The sequence below is a fragment of the Panthera tigris genome, chromosome C1, assembly GCF_018350195.1.
Source record: "Panthera tigris isolate Pti1 chromosome C1, P.tigris_Pti1_mat1.1, whole genome shotgun sequence".
NCBI classification, from domain to species: Eukaryota; Metazoa; Chordata; class Mammalia; order Carnivora; family Felidae; genus Panthera; species Panthera tigris.
This window is the reverse complement of record NC_056667.1, coordinates 8,907,882-8,922,828: the sequence shown is the minus strand read 5'-3', so window position 1 is coordinate 8,922,828 and position 14,947 is coordinate 8,907,882. Positions and strand designations below refer to the sequence as shown.

The following is a 14,947-nucleotide window of genomic DNA, read 5'->3' as shown; positions in this document are numbered from 1 at the left end:
GCAGGGGCATGCAGAGCAGACCCAGAGATCAAAGGCTAGGGGAGCCCCTAAACCAGAGGAATCCTACAGCCGCCTCTGCACACTCCATTCAACTGTGTACTAACCCCAGCGAAGGGCCTGACTGTCCCCCACGGCCCCCCACACGGGCCCTCCCTGCAGGCTGCGGCTGTGTGGCTTCCCTGAGGGCAGGGGCTGCGCCCCTCCTCTGGCTGAGCGCCCCCAGAGGCAGCTGCCTGTCCCCTCAGGCAGCAGCCCCGAGGGCAGGGAGGGCTGCACCTCCTTCTCACCCCGGCAGGGTGGCTGGCACAGGTCTCATGGACGCCCCGCACAGCACACTGGGGGCTTCTTCCCCACATGGAACCTCAGCAGTAACTAGGGAAGCCCCTCACTCACGCAGGGCTGAGAGCCACAGGGCCAGTGAGGCTCCTGGTGGCAGAGAGAAACCCTCACCCTCCCAGGGAAGCTCCTGTGGTGCAGCCGGGGGAGGCCTGCCCTGTCTGGGGGGAGGATTTCCTGTCAGGGTTCAAAAGGCCTGATGGGAAAGGGCCCTGCCTTGGCCAAGTCTGTGCTCTCTCCACCCACAGGCCAAGGGTTCCTGGATGTAGGCAGACAGCGGGACCCCCAGAGCCCCCAGGCCACTGCCCGGAGGCCTCCCCTCCGGGGCCTCTTCCTGTCAGAATCTTGTTATAAACACCCTTCCCTGCACTTCCTCCTGCCACTCTGTGTGATTCCAGAGCCCAGGAGCTGGCGGTTGGCAGAAGAGGTCAGCCCTCCCTTGAGCAATCTTAAGGCCTGTTTATGCTCTCGGACAGAGGGAAAAAAAACAAAACAAAGAAAAAATCCAACAACCACAGCCCCGTCATGGCTGAACAATGAGGAACAGAAAGCCCCTCTGCAGAGTGGGACAAAAGGTCACTCCCTCTACTGCGGAGCTCCCAGAGCAGAGGCCCGGCCAAACCACAGCCCTGGGAGCCAGGCCTCAGTCACCTCAGGGGCCACATGGGCCAGGGGTCTCTGGATGGCCCCAGAAGGTGGCAAATGGTCTCTGGGAAACCCAGGGCTGTGGAAGCTTCTGGATCCTTGGGCTGGTACTGGGGAGGCTCAGATCCACATACACCCACCCACAGGGGAGCTCTGACATTTTAAAATGAGGAAATAAATTGGATATGACTCAATTTACTCAGCAGTTTAGCCAACCCAATCTTTCAAAACACTGCATCCCCAGGTGAAAATTTGGAAATCACTGATGACTGTTAACCACTCATTTACAGGCGCTGGGTGGCTCAATCGGGTAAGCGGCCGACTGCGGCTCAGGTCATGGTCTCACAGTCTGTGAGTTCGAGCCCCGCATCGGGCTCTGCCCTGACAGCTCAGAGCCTGCTTGGGATTCTCCCTCTCTCCCTCTCTCTCTGCCCCTCCCCCCTCAAAATAAATACACTTTTAAAAACCCACTCATTTAAACAGGCAGGCAATCTGTGACTCAGTGTGGGGATGGGGGACGGGGGAAGATGGACGATGGACGGATGATAACGGATGGATGGATGATGGATGGATGGAAGGACAGATGAATGGATGATGGAAGGATGGATGGGATCAGTGAATAAGAGGGAGAGAGGATAACATGAAGGGAGAGAGGGAGGAGGAAGGGCAGACCTAGCTAACATACAACGTATGAGGTACAGAGATTGTGCAAGATGGAGACAGAGCAGCAAAGCCACCTCCCTGGCCTTCTAAAGGCTCCAGGCCATCCCAGGGCGTGGCTGGTGCCAGGGTGACACAGGACTGTGCACAAGGAGGCCATGAGGGTCCCCCGCTCACCTCCTACAGGCCTCAGAGCTGCCTCACCACATCAGGGTCAGCTGCTTCATTTCCTCTGCTCAACATGGGCCTCCCTCCACCCAGGACAGAAGAAACCCGCGGAACGGGGCCCCTCACACCCACTGTCTCCCAGGCGTAGCCGCACATGCGAGACCCGCGGTCCCGCAGTCTCCCCACGACGTTCACAGACGCTCAGAGGCGAGGTGACGTGTCTGAGGCCACGGCACAAGAGCCCCGCTCCTTGCTCCTCCTCTCCCACCTCCCTTCTCTTGGGGAGGTCCCCAGAACACGGGACCCAAGCGTCCCTTCCCCTCGACACAGACCCGGGACCTCAAGTGCCTCCCAAACTCAGCACACCCTCCCACCACGTGGCCTACATCACTCTTCCAGCTTCTCGGCTTTGGCCCTTTGAGGAGGAAGGAAAACCACGGGATATTCACGAAGCACCTACTACGAGCCAGGCCAGGCGGCAGGCGCTTCACGGAAGCCAACTTCCACCCCCCAAAGCAGGGGGGGCGTGTGCCCATCTCCCAGCTCAGGGAGATCAAGTCGTTTGTCTAAGGTCATCCAAGAAGGATGGGGCGGAGCAGGGATGTGACTCTTGCTCTGGTCCTGCCGGAGAAATCTCTGTCCCCTCCTCAGGACGGCTGACAGAGCCAGGTCCTCGGATCTGCCCTCCGCCTTGGTCCCCGAGCCACCGCAGTGCCACCAGCTCCTATGCACCCACCTCCGCGCCAAGCCGGACCTTCGGCCCTGGCTCACGTGGGCACACAGGTTCTACCTTTCCTCGGGCTCTCTTTCTCACACACACACATGCCCCCCAGCACCGGGGACCCCTCTCAGCCTCGGGCCAACAACCTCTGACTTCAGGTGACCACCCAGGAACCTCAGACCAGGCCGGTCCTCCGCAGCAGGCAGGGACGTTCAGCGCCCGAGACCTGGCTCGTCCCAGAGCCGCCCGAGTCACCGGGCTCCGGAGAGGACCCATCCTCAGGCTGGCGGCAGAGGCTCGAAGGTGGCAGGAGCTTCAGACGCCACGTCAGCAGCCCCCCATTTAATGGTGGAGGAAGTCAGGGACGAAAGTGGACACGGTCATTCACTCGGCAAACAGTACTGAGCACTTGGTCCCTAGGTGCTGGGCATTACTGCACCGACCCCGCCCCAGTCTCTGCCCCTCCCGGGAGCAGGAGGCACCGCCTCTCTGATCCCTCATTCACCTGGTGAGTCGGACGTGCCTTTTCCTGCCCGCTGCCCCCTCCCCTCCCGACCTCCCTCCCTCTGTCACCCTGGAGGAGCCCGACCGACCAGAGCCCAGAGCGGCCACGGCTGGGGGAGGGGACACCAATTCAAGGTGGACCCCTCACTGGGGTCACTAGCCAGTGAGCGGCAGGCCAGGGCAGCCTCGCCGGTCTGAGATGGAGTCAGTGCCCTCGCGGGGAATTGGGCAACCCTTGCACGGATGACTTCTGTCCTTCCCGCTCCTGGAGCCGGGCCCGGCCCCGTGTGTACCCCAAGGTGGCGGCGCTCGATTTCTTCTATTTATAAACAGTGAGAGAGAGGAAGGGAAAGCAGGGCAGGACCGGGGAAGGAGAAGCAGTGGCCACCAGGAAGGCGTCATCTGAGAGTACCAAACTGGGGACGGAGCCTTCTGCCCTTCCTGCCACCGTGAGCGCAATCGATGCCTTTGGGGTCTTCGGGGCCTTTTAATTTTCTGGAGACCCCTCCCCCCGCTTTAGAGGCCAGTACCCTTGGGAAGGGGTCACTCTCCCAGCCTCCACTGGGAGCACCGCTGGGAGGGAGAGGGCGGGGAGGGGAGGAGGGGGGAGGAGGTCACAGGGAGAAGCGTCAGGCTTCGGGGAGGAGCACGTGCCTCTCAAAGCTACCCTTGTCACGGAGCCAGAAGGACGTGGAGGCTGCACAGACCCGGGAGACCCACCGACTGTATACACGCAGCCCTGGGCACCACACGCGTTCTCTCGTTTTATCCCTTCAGCAACGCAAGGGGGTCAACATCACCCCATTTTAGGGATGCAGAAACAGAGGCTTTGGGAGATTCGATACTAAGTCCGAGAGCAGCCGGCCAGCCAGCGGCAGACAGGAAGCAGTCACGGTTCCATCTGCCTCCCTGTCCTTGGACAACTTTATATGCTGTGGTTTTGTCCTGCTCCCTCGTCTTATAGAAGAGGGGCCCCGAGGGGAAGCGTGTCTCCTAGGAGAACACTCAGTGAGCAAGGTGCAGGCAGATTCAGAGACTCTCCCGAAAGGGTCTCCAGGGTCCCCGGGGGCAGAGGCCGCAGCCAGGGGGAGGCGCAGAGGCATCTGCAGAAGGACCCAGGGACCCCGACACGGATGGAAACCATCTTCAAGCAATAGAGAAACCCCCTCATTTGCATGGCAGGTCTCTGGGGCCCTGCGGTGCGGTGGGAGGCGGCAAAGCCGCTTGGGCCCCAATCTTGGGGGTTCGTGGGAGCCCCGTGGACTGCAGGGTGCAGCCACATCAGGCCAGACCGACGCGGCAACGACGTTGGGACCAGGCAACGGAGGCTCGCCTGCCGTCATGGAGAGGAACAGCGTCTGCGTCAGGAAAGACCGACCACATCACAGACGGCGGCCCAGGGGTGACCATCCCACTCCCTGCCTGCTGCCTGTGATGTCGCTTTAGAAGTGAGCCTGGGGCAGACAGGAAGCCCGGGCTGGCATCCGGTTCTTGGGGCCCGCCTTTGTGCAAAGTGCTAGCGCTTGAAGATGGCAGGATGTGGCCCCTGCCCCCAAGGAACCCTGCGGCTAGTTGCAGAGGACATCCCTTTCCATCCCTCCCGACCCCCCCCCAACACACTGGCCTGTCGGTGTGGCCCCCTCAATTCACCCGGCTCCCGCCTCCCCACCCTTGGCATCTCCTGCCAGCTACAGCCTCCTCACTCTTGGTCCCCAGGCTTTCCAGATGGACCCAAAATCACCTTCCTGCAGCCAAGTCTGGCCCCGTTGAAAACCACTGGCTCCACGCCCTCGGGCATGAGCTCATCCTCCCCAGCTTGAGGTCCGGGCACCGCTGCGCGGCCCCCTGCAGCGTCCGGTTCCCTGGCCCAACCATCCCGACCCCCACGGCAGGGCCAACTCTCCAGCCTCTTTCAAGGGTCCTCTCCACTACCACTTTAGCAAAACCTCCGAACTCCCAGATGGGGCCAGAGGTCCCTCCTGGGGGCCCCAGTGACAACCTGAGTAGATCTCTACCCTGCCCAGACCTCTTCTTGGTTAATTACCTGTTTCCCAGTATCTCCCCCTCAAAGGCAGGCACCATGCTCCCTCCACACACTCTGGCTCTGAGCCGGACATCTGGGTTTGAATCCCAGCTCTGCCCTTCACCAGCCTCAGTTCTGTCATCTATAAAATGGGGACGAATATAGTGCCCACCACGTGGAGCCATTATGATTCACTGAGTCAATGCGTGTCAAGTGCCCAGTGCCGTGCCCGGCTGGCAGTAAGAGCTAAGTGTTCCTCGTTGGGTTTTTATTACTCGCTGCTCTATGTCCAGCCCAGGGCACGGCCCACAGTAGGTGCCTAACAGAGGCTGAATTGTTTAACAGATGCAAAAGTTTTCATTTCCAATTAGTTGAAACGAGGTGGAGTCAGCATGAGAACTGGGCAGGAAATGGCTCGCAAGGAGAGCAGGAGGTGTCTGTCCTTAGCTGGGGTAGACCAAGCAACAGCTTTCAGATAAGAGCCTGTCACAGCCACGGCGGCGACCACCGCGAGAAAGTACAGAGCTCTGGAGGGTGATGGCCTGCGGTGGGATCTTGGCTCCGCCTCTAGTAAGCTGACAGCCTGAGCACACAGCTCAACCTCCCTGTCTCCACCGCCTCTCCTATCAAAACCGCCCTCCTCCAGGGAAGGAGGGGCTGTGAGAATTGAGGGCTCGGGGAAGGCAGAAGCGCCTCCCTCCCGGGATGTCAGTCCCAGCCCTGGGCTCACTGCACTCTCCCAGCCCCGATGCAAAGTGACAGAGACGCTGTTATCCCCACCTTACCAGTGGGGAAAAGTAAAGCTCAGAGCGGAGTTCAAGGTCTCGAGGCCCTCGGCAGCAGAGCTATGCAGTTCCCCAGAAGTCCTGAGATCTCACCTCACACCTGAGACGAGTGGATCAGCCATGCACTGTCCCATGGCACCCCGGTGGCAGCCCGGGTGACCGAGGCCAGGCTCACCGGTGGCTGCCCACGACAGCTCCAGGAACACGAGGCTGACGCTGGCCACCATCACTTGGCTCAGGCCGGGGCAGGGCTGAAGCCAGAGGGACCTTGTGTTGCACGATGGGGTACAGAGGGGCAACCCCTCCTCCTCCTCCTGAGAACCTCTGTCCCACACTAGGTCTTAGGTCTAGTCCAAAGGCCTCCTATTCCTCCCTGAAGCCTCCGATCCTTCCTTCCTGTTTGGCTGCTAACTCCCTCAGCCCAGAGCTCCTGCTTAAAACTATTGCAACAGTCCCTCCTCATCTGACTTGCCCACCAAGGCCAGAGTGATCCTCCTAATTCACTCTCTGCTCTAGTCACTCCCTTGCTCTAAAACTATCAATGGCTTCCCACTGCCTCAACCCCTGATAGGAGGTGAGGGTTGTGCCAAAATCATATCATGGACGCTGGAGTGAAGATGCCTGGCTTTGAATTCAGACACCGCCACCTCCCCCACCCCCTTATTAGCTGACAGCATCAGAGTTTGTTTGTTTAATAAATGAGGTTAATAAACCTCTATCTTCTCATCTATAGACCGTACACACTTTGTGGGGCTGTTGTAAGGATTAAGTGACGTAACACACGTAAAGCATTTGGCACACACTCCAAAAATCACCGCTGTAACCACTTTTAATGCAATCTTTGTATTTGTTACTACTTCCTTTAGTTGGCCCCAAACAGCCCATAACCTCTTGTGTCCTCACTGCTCCCCATGAGGCTTTTGCCCCAGCTAGGCTTTTGTCCGCTGCTACACCTGCCTCGTGGCTCCCTCCACGCCATTCCCCCTCCTGGACCCACTCATCTCGATCCTGCTCACCCTCGGGGCTCAACTTTTAGACAGATCCCTGTGCGGTCATCGCAAGAGGGCAACTTGGAAGAGGCCAGGATGGGGTGGCGGGGAGGGGGCAGAACCAGGAAAATGACAAGGAAAGATGAGGACAGTGACCAAGAGCCGGGCCAGGCAGAGAGTAAAGCCCTCGGGGGCGGGGGCCAGGGGGCGATGGCTGGGGAGGACAGGGGGGAATCGTGCCATGCGTGGGGGAGGGCTCAAGGCTGCTGGGAGGACAGGACAGGATGGAGCAGGAGACGGAGGCAGCAGGCAACAGGGAGAAGCCAAACCCGGAGTCTCTAAGAGTGGCAGACGGAAGCCAGGCTGTGGGTCAGCAGGAGGAAGGACAGGGGCGCCCAACGTGCTGGTGAGCATCCTGATGACTAAGGTGCCCCTGCCGGGAGGGTCACGGTCAAGACCAGACAGGGGCCTTCCAAGGGGGCGCGGCGTGTGGAGGCAGAACTGCACTCCACCCTCTGCCCAAAGCCGTCCCCCACCCCATGCACCACCTCCCCCAGTCCCTCCCCCAGTCTAACACTCGGGGCCAAAGGACTCCAAGGCAGGGGTGGGCGAGGTCCACGCTGATCTCAACTTCCAGCTGGGGCAGCTGAGGCTCAGAGAGGAGAAGGAAAGTGGCCAGGCCCCCCAGAGCTGCAGACTGAGCCAGGACCAGGCCCCAGACCCCTCAGCTCCCAGCCTCACGCTCTGGTCACTTCTACAGCCTCTGGCATCTCTCCTGACAGGCGCCGGAGAAGGCCTCCCACGGACGGCCCAGAAGATACCCGTACACAGCCTGCCTGTCCTGTCCCCAAATCCTTCCCCACACTGCTCTCCACCTCGCACATCCCAGGCCCACTCAATTCCCTGAACCTGTGGCCACAGCAGCCATGCCCACTCAGGGCCACGCTCAGATTGAAACAGATGGGTGGGCCACCGTCTGGACATCAAAAGAAAACAAACAAAACCCCCTGGGGATTTCTGCCCTGTCGGAGGGGCTGGGTCAACTCAGGGCCCCGGCTCCAAAGTCACGGACAGAGCAGCAGTCTGCTGGCCTCTTGAGGACCCAGAAACAGACTCATCCTGTGGCTCTTGAAGTCATTCCGCATTCCACACTGCCTATTTGTCCCGCAGGTGACACCAGAGACGAAGCCTGTCCCTGCAAAGAAGACGTGGAGGCTCAGAGAGGTAGAACGGTGTGTCAGACAACAAGAGAGCAGGGCAGAGACCAGACCACGGCTCCAGCCTGGGGCCTCCTGGACAGCTGCCCCCGCAACTCTGCTCCCCCAGAGCTGCTCACCTCTGGGGCAGAAGGAAATCTATTTTCCCAAACCCCAGTCGGTAAACAGACACTTCCTCCTACTGGGTGCGCACCCCAAGTGCCCCAAACCACAGTGATGTCACTATTTCCCCGGTGACCTCACAACATGCCACAGTGGAAAATGACCGTGAGCCCCACAGGGGTGGGCCTTGAGCTTCAGAGTCCTAGCCCCACAGTCAGTAGCTCGGCAGAGGGGGGACAAATGCCCAAAGCCCCGGGCTGTGAAGGACGCCTGCCAGACTCAGCACCAGCGGGGAGGGCTGTGTGCCCATCACAGGTAACAGAGGGCTTCTTCGAGGAAACCGTCACTCCCACCGAGGCTTCCTTGAACTCGTGGGTTCCCAGACAGCAGGCCCTGCAGTGGGTGCCCACGGCATAGACTTACTCACGGTTTGAGGCCCCAGGGAGTCTGGCTTCTGAATTTTACTAAGTGGCAAGGAGGCAGGAAAGCCATGAGTCCTGTTCTGCCTGAGGGTTCTGCATCTTGTTCTGGATGCAAGTTGACAGGCAGCCAGGAATTCTTGGTGCCACTGGGGCCTGAGTCAAGGAATCATTCCAGGCAAAGCCAGCGGGATTGAGGTCAACAGGAAGAGAGGCTGGGAAGCCAAGATATTCACAGTGGGGAGTGTTGGGCTCTGCTTCCTGGGAAAACTTTTAGACACGCACCCCTCCTCGGTCTACCCCTCCTCGGTCTACGGCCTTTGTTAAACACATGCAAAGTTAGCACTTCCCCGACATTCCAGGAGAGTGTTGGGATCAGTGGTGGGAGGTTTAATAGAGAGGAATGCTTAGCCCCAGAGAAGCTAAGTAACCTGAAGGAGGTCACACAGCAAGCCAGTGGCAGTGCTGGGCTGGGAACCCGGTTCTCCTGACACCTGGGCCAGTGTTCCTTCCTTGGGGCCTTGCCATCTTGGAAGTCCCTTAGAGGCTGGAGAATGGCCTCAGAGGATCCTCCAAAGGGCTTTCCCTTCTCAGGGTTACAAGTAAACAGAACTTCAGGATCACAGAGATTAGAAACGGAAGAGACTTTAGAGATAGCCTGGAAGAAGGACCATCTTGAAGGCAGGGAAGCTGAGGCCAGATAATCCCTTTCACGGGGAGGTCTTAAGACTCCTCGAAACTGTGCCAAATGTACCCCTCGTTCACCCTCAAATGACATACAGCACCTGTCACTCATGAAAGGAGTGGGGGAGTGATTTCCTGACCCCCTGGCCGTGACCACATGCTAGGGTCCGGAGGCCAGGCAGTCGGACAGGTGGTGAGAGAGGCCCAGTGAGGGGGCTTCAGGGGAGGAAGGACAGCCAGGAAAAGGCAGGGCAGAATGAAAGTTGCTCTCAGGGATGTTGGGCATAAGCTCTGGGCAACCAGAGGTCTGCTACCCACACCTTGGGGCCCTTGTGGCTCAGAGACAGGGAATCTGACTCCCCAGTGGTCCCCGCCTCAGCCTGAGCACCATCCCATAATGCAAAGTCAGGTCAGGCCCTACAAAGCCACCAATGCTCAAATAGCCACCAGTGAACTGCATAGCCTACAAAGCACTTTTAACCCTGACAAGCATCCAATGAGCTGGAGGTCGTTCCCATTTTCCAGTTGGAAACACAGAGGCTCCCAGAGATAGAAAGACTTGCCAAAAACACACAGCCTGTAAACAGCAGAGGAAGGATTTGAGCTGAGATCTGCCTGATTCTGAGGGCTGGGCCCTTCCCCTAAGTCATCAATACTGCTTCCCCATGACCCAGCAAAGGGCCCGGAACTGGGAGCCACAGCATCCCCACTTTGTTCCCGTTCCCCTGGTGGCACCCCTCTCTCCTCCCTAACCCCCAGCTTCCCTCCCTTCCCGCTTCTGGGCCAGTCACATGCCGATCGGGGCCCTGAGTCATTGCCAGTGGATGGCCCTGTCACGAGCTAGAGAGGGGATGTGAAGGACAGGAGGGAGCACTTTCAGGAGAGCACCCCTAGCCTCCGCAGACCCAATACGGCGTGAAGAGGAACCCAGAGAAATACCCCAAATGGAGGGAGACAGACTGGAACCCAGCCCTGCCACCACTGGCTTCTCAAACCCTTCTGCCTCATCCAGAAAACAGGGCCATGATACAGGTCAAATGAATATTTTTGCACATTTACTCAATATTTTCTAGCACCTACGACATGCCAGGCACTATTCTAAGCCAGCGGTTCTCAACCAGGGCAATTTCTCCCCCAGGGGACGTTCAACAATATCTGGTAACATTTTAATTGTCACAACTAAAGGGGGGGGGGGGGTTCTACTAGCATCTAGTGGGTAGATGTCAGGGATGCTGGTAAATGTACCAGAACACACAGGACAGCCCCAAAACAATGATGTGGCCCAATGTCAAGGGTGCTGAGAATGAGAACCTCGGTTCTAGGCGGTGAGTCTATAGCGGCGAGCAGGTCCCAGCCCTCACTGTGCTTACAATCCAGTAGGAAGATGCGGTAAAAGTGAAAGAAACAGAACAAAGAAAACAAAGCAGGTCAGGGGAGGGAGAGCACCTGGTGGGGAGCTTTTGTAGGCAGGATGGTCAGAGAAGGGCTCTCTGAGAAGAATTCATTTGAGCAGAAAGAAGTAGTGTGATGAGACTAGGGGAGATCAGCAGGAGGAGCATTCAAGGGAAAGGGAAAGGCAAGTGCAAAGGCCCTGAGGTAGGTGTGTGTGTGACATGCCTGAGGAACAGAAAAGCAGCCAGCATGGCATAAAACTGAGAGCTGAATGGAACACATACAAACACACACACACACACACACACACACACACACACACACACACACCATGGTTGACATCAAAACTCCCCCTGCCCACCCGACCCAACATACAACCTTCCTGGCTACTCCTCTAGGAAGCACTGGATGGTCAAGGCCATAAAGTATCTCCCAGCCCTGGAAAGCAATGGTGCCCCAGGATGTCAGTGAGGGTCACTACCTAACACAAAAATGCCTGGCAGGCTCTCAGCCATTATCTGCCACAATACCTTTCACACCCACTCGGCTCTGTGAGGACAGCAAGGTGGGAAGTACTTTCCAGGCCCACAGTGTCCATGCCACTAACTTGGCCCAGCTCTCAAGGGCGGGTAGGGGCAGAGCCCAGGTCTGTGACCATTGGCAACGTGGCTCCTGGAGAGCTGGAGCCGGGTCAGGGTCATTTGAGGTCCCCAGAGCCCGGCACTGGGGTGGGCCTAGAGTAGGTGTCCACGAATGCTGGGGGAATGAATGAACGGCACCGTACCAGGGTGCCTGGCTGGCTGCCTGCCGCCCTGTGCGGGAGGACCAACCACCGGGCCACATCCCCAGTCAGCACACAGGCTCCCCTCTGGGAGGTCAGGCAGGGGGCATCCCGGGACAGCAGGTACACAGATCACCCATCTCCACATCAAAGGCCATTGTCCCCAGGTCAAACTGGAAGCCCCAATCTGTCCCCTTAACCCCAGCTGGCCCTAGCACCCCGGGTAATGAGCAGGCAAGTAGTAGGGGCCCCTCAGCCTCCAGACTTCCGGTGAGAGGCAGGCCGACCCCCTTCCCAGCAGACAGCCAGACGGCAGGGGCCCTGCCCATCCCCATCAGAGGGCACCAAGTGCTCTTACCTATTCCGCCAGCTCTCCTGGCATTTATTTGCCGAATGAATGAATACTAGATGAGTGAATGATGCACTCCACGCCAGCCAGAAATGGCTTTTAAAGGAGGCAAAAGCGCGGATGGCAAAATGAATCTGCCACACCCTACAGCCAGTTCAGGTCCCCCGGGGGGGCTCCTTCTGCAGCTACGGTGAGTCACGGCCAACAATGCTGAGCACACACTGTGGGTGAGGCAGCTGGCTGGGGGCAGCGGGGAGATCCTGACACAGGGAGCACAGTGTGGAAGGAGCTGGGGAATCAGGCAGACCTGCATTCAAATCCCCCCAGCCCCTCCCCGCCCCCAGCCCCGTAATCCTGGGAAATGTCACAACCTCTCTGGGCCCCAGCTTCCACGTCTCCAAATGGGAACGGCAGCAACCACCGCCCCCACCCCCACCCCACCCCCTCCCCCGCCTTTTAGGAGTTGCTGTAAGGAAGCTTTCAGTGAGATTCGGTACCAAAGGCCTAGCACAGTGCCTGGCACTTAGTTCATAAAAACCAGGGGGAAGAGGACCCCACAGGCCCTGCGCTCAAGGAAATTTCCACCTGTTGAGGTAGATAAGACACCACTAGATTCAAAAGCAGAATAGAGTCTGTTCTTGGGAGAAACAAAGAGCTTTGATCCAATCCAACCGGGAGGGTGAGGAAAGGCTTTTCTGGAAGGGGTGGTTCGTGGGAAAGGCCAGAAGGAGGCGGCAAGGGGTGTGCCGTGAAGAGGGGACAATGCAATGACCAAGTCTCTCTGGATGTGGGGTACGGATGCAGAGAGGTGGCAGAAAGAACCCAGATACTTCACTCACTCCAACCTGGGACGCCCGGGGGAATTTCTCCCTCCACCACTGGGAGTCATTAGCAGGCTTCTCGGGCAGGCGCAGAGGTACCCCAATACGGGGAGCAGTGCCACCAAGGAGGGTCAGTGGGAGAGGCAGCGGGGGCCAGGAGGCCAGCTCCGAGGCTGTGGACATAGTCCGGGGCGAGGGGACCTGAGCAGACACGGGAGCTGGCCCGGAGGCGTGGAAAGTGAGAGACACCAAGGACCCCTCACACTACTCTGGGACTCAGGCGTGGTGTTGCACAGAGGAGCCCTGCACCTGTTCCCCCGATGGGCTCACGTGACCCCAGGGTTCACCAGGGCAGGACAACACCCCTTGAGGCCCGAGTCTGTGACTGGACCCTGCGCTCAGGCTTTCAGAGCTGGGATTCTCCTGACCCTCCTCTGTTTTCAAGACAACCTCTGGGGCAGGCCCCCCCTCCCCACCACCGCCCCAGGGTACATCCTGGCACCCGCCGCAGGTGAGTCAACTCCGGTGCGACAGCCTCCATCCTCTGCCCTGGAGAGCTGGACTCTAAAGACGTCTCCAGCCGTGGCCAGTGAGTCACTTCACATTACCGCATGAGCCAGTGCCACCTCCCACCTTCCTCCCCGTGAAGATGTTCACCTGAGTCAGCACATCACACATTCATCAGGGTAAGGTCACGAGGAGGTTGGAGGGGGGAAATGCCCCCTTTAGAGGAAGAGCGCCCCCTATGCCCTTCCACAAAATACAAGTTCTCTGAGCCTCAGTTTGCCTTCTCTGTGAAATGGGGTTACTCTAGCTTATCAGACCACGCAGACAGCCAAAAACAGGCAGAGGATGCGCGATCCCTTTGCAGACTCTACCTTGCCACCGTGGTGGGTGCACGAGGCCTGTTTTCTCCATGTTTCTGCAGTCCCTAAGGGGCCGCGTCTGCCTTGGCTAAACTGCCCAGAAGGCCTCCCGCACCTCCTGTGTCCCCCGAGCTCAGATACAGGCCCTCGCGGAGGTCAGCCCAGGGGAACCTGAAGACACGGTCTCCTCCCCAGTACCCCGAGTCCGCAAAGAATGAACAGGCTCCGAAATGGTCGCCGGACACCCCAAGTCCGTCCTGGCGAAGGGGTCTGCGCAAACGCGCGGGGACGCAGCCCACGGTCCTACTGTGCCCTTATTAGGCGCTTACTTACTGCACATCTGGCCCTGTTCTTTCAGACGCGCAGCCCTAGCATTTCTAAGAAAGAGGAAAACCATAGCCCAGAGGAGGAGGAAGTCTTCTAAAGAGAGGTCCCGCGTCCGCAGCGAGGACAGCGCTCCGGTACGGGACCCCCTACCCCGCCGCGGGAGGCGGGCCGGGCGCCGCAGTCGCAGGGGTGTCTGAGTCGGGGGCCAGACTCTAACGGGGATCAGCCCGGGGCCGGCCGGCTGGCCCCAGACGCCCGGGTCGGCGCGGCCGGAGGGGACGGGCTGCGCCCCGGGGCGGCGGGGGCGGAGCTCGCGGCCGGAGCGCACGTGTGCCACACAGGCCTCGGGAGGGTCCCGGCGGGTCTCCGGGCGCGCGCGGCGACCGTCTCACCCTCAGGGGGCGGCGCCTCGGTCTCCCCGAGCCCCGACGCCGCGCTCCGGGATGGGGGGGTGGGGTGCGCGCCAACCGGCGGGCGTGAGAGCCGCGCGGGTCACCCACCTGGGCGGGCACGGCGCGCCCCGCGGCCCAGAGCTGCAGTCCGACGGCCAGCGTGGCCCAGAGGGCGGCGGGCGCCATGCGTGCGGCGGCGGGAGCGCGGGCGGGTCCGGCCGTCCCTGGCTGTCGCGCCCTTGGGCCCTCGCGCCTCCTCTCCGCGCCCCGCTGCCTCCGGCGCCTCCGACGGAAAGCGAAAGCCTGAGTTCTGGCGGCCGGAGGGAGGCAGGTGGAGGGGGCGGGGCGGGGCGGGGCGGGGCGGGGCCTCTCGACCACGCCTCTTCCCCGCCCCCGCTCCCGCCCCCCTCGCGCACGGCCCCGCTTCCCTGCTCCGGCTCTTACCCCCTCAACTCGCCCGGGGCTCCCGCTCTCGGGGACCCCTCCGCCTCCACCTCCTTCTCGTGCCCCTTCCCCTTGAAGTCACCCTCCCACCAGGTTTGTTGCTGCCCCCAGGCTGTGCCTCTCAACCTGCCCTGCATCCACCTACCCCTCCCACCCACCCCCTTCCCCCGCTGGCTCCCCATTCCTGTGGGGATGGGACACTAATTTGGAAAAACATCTCCCAAAGGTGACACTAGCTCTGGGGGGCCACCAGTTTTCTATATAATTCACTCATTTGGACTCGAGCCAGACCATCTGAGAGTGTCTCTGCATTAACCTCACA

The 14,947-nt window shown here is 59.8% G+C and overlaps 1 protein-coding gene across 1 annotated transcript in view; it reads right to left on the bottom strand.

The window, feature by feature from the left end:
- The window catches only part of TNFRSF1B (TNF receptor superfamily member 1B), a 32,109-nt gene extending 17,642 nt beyond the window's left edge, over positions 1-14,467 (bottom strand). The window contains exon 1 of the mRNA XM_042994285.1: positions 14,290-14,467. Within this exon, the coding sequence (XP_042850219.1) occupies positions 14,290-14,367 (78 nt within the window). The 5' untranslated portion in view covers positions 14,368-14,467. The remainder of the gene's footprint in view (positions 1-14,289) is intronic.
- Between the last annotated feature and the right edge of the window lie 480 nt (positions 14,468-14,947).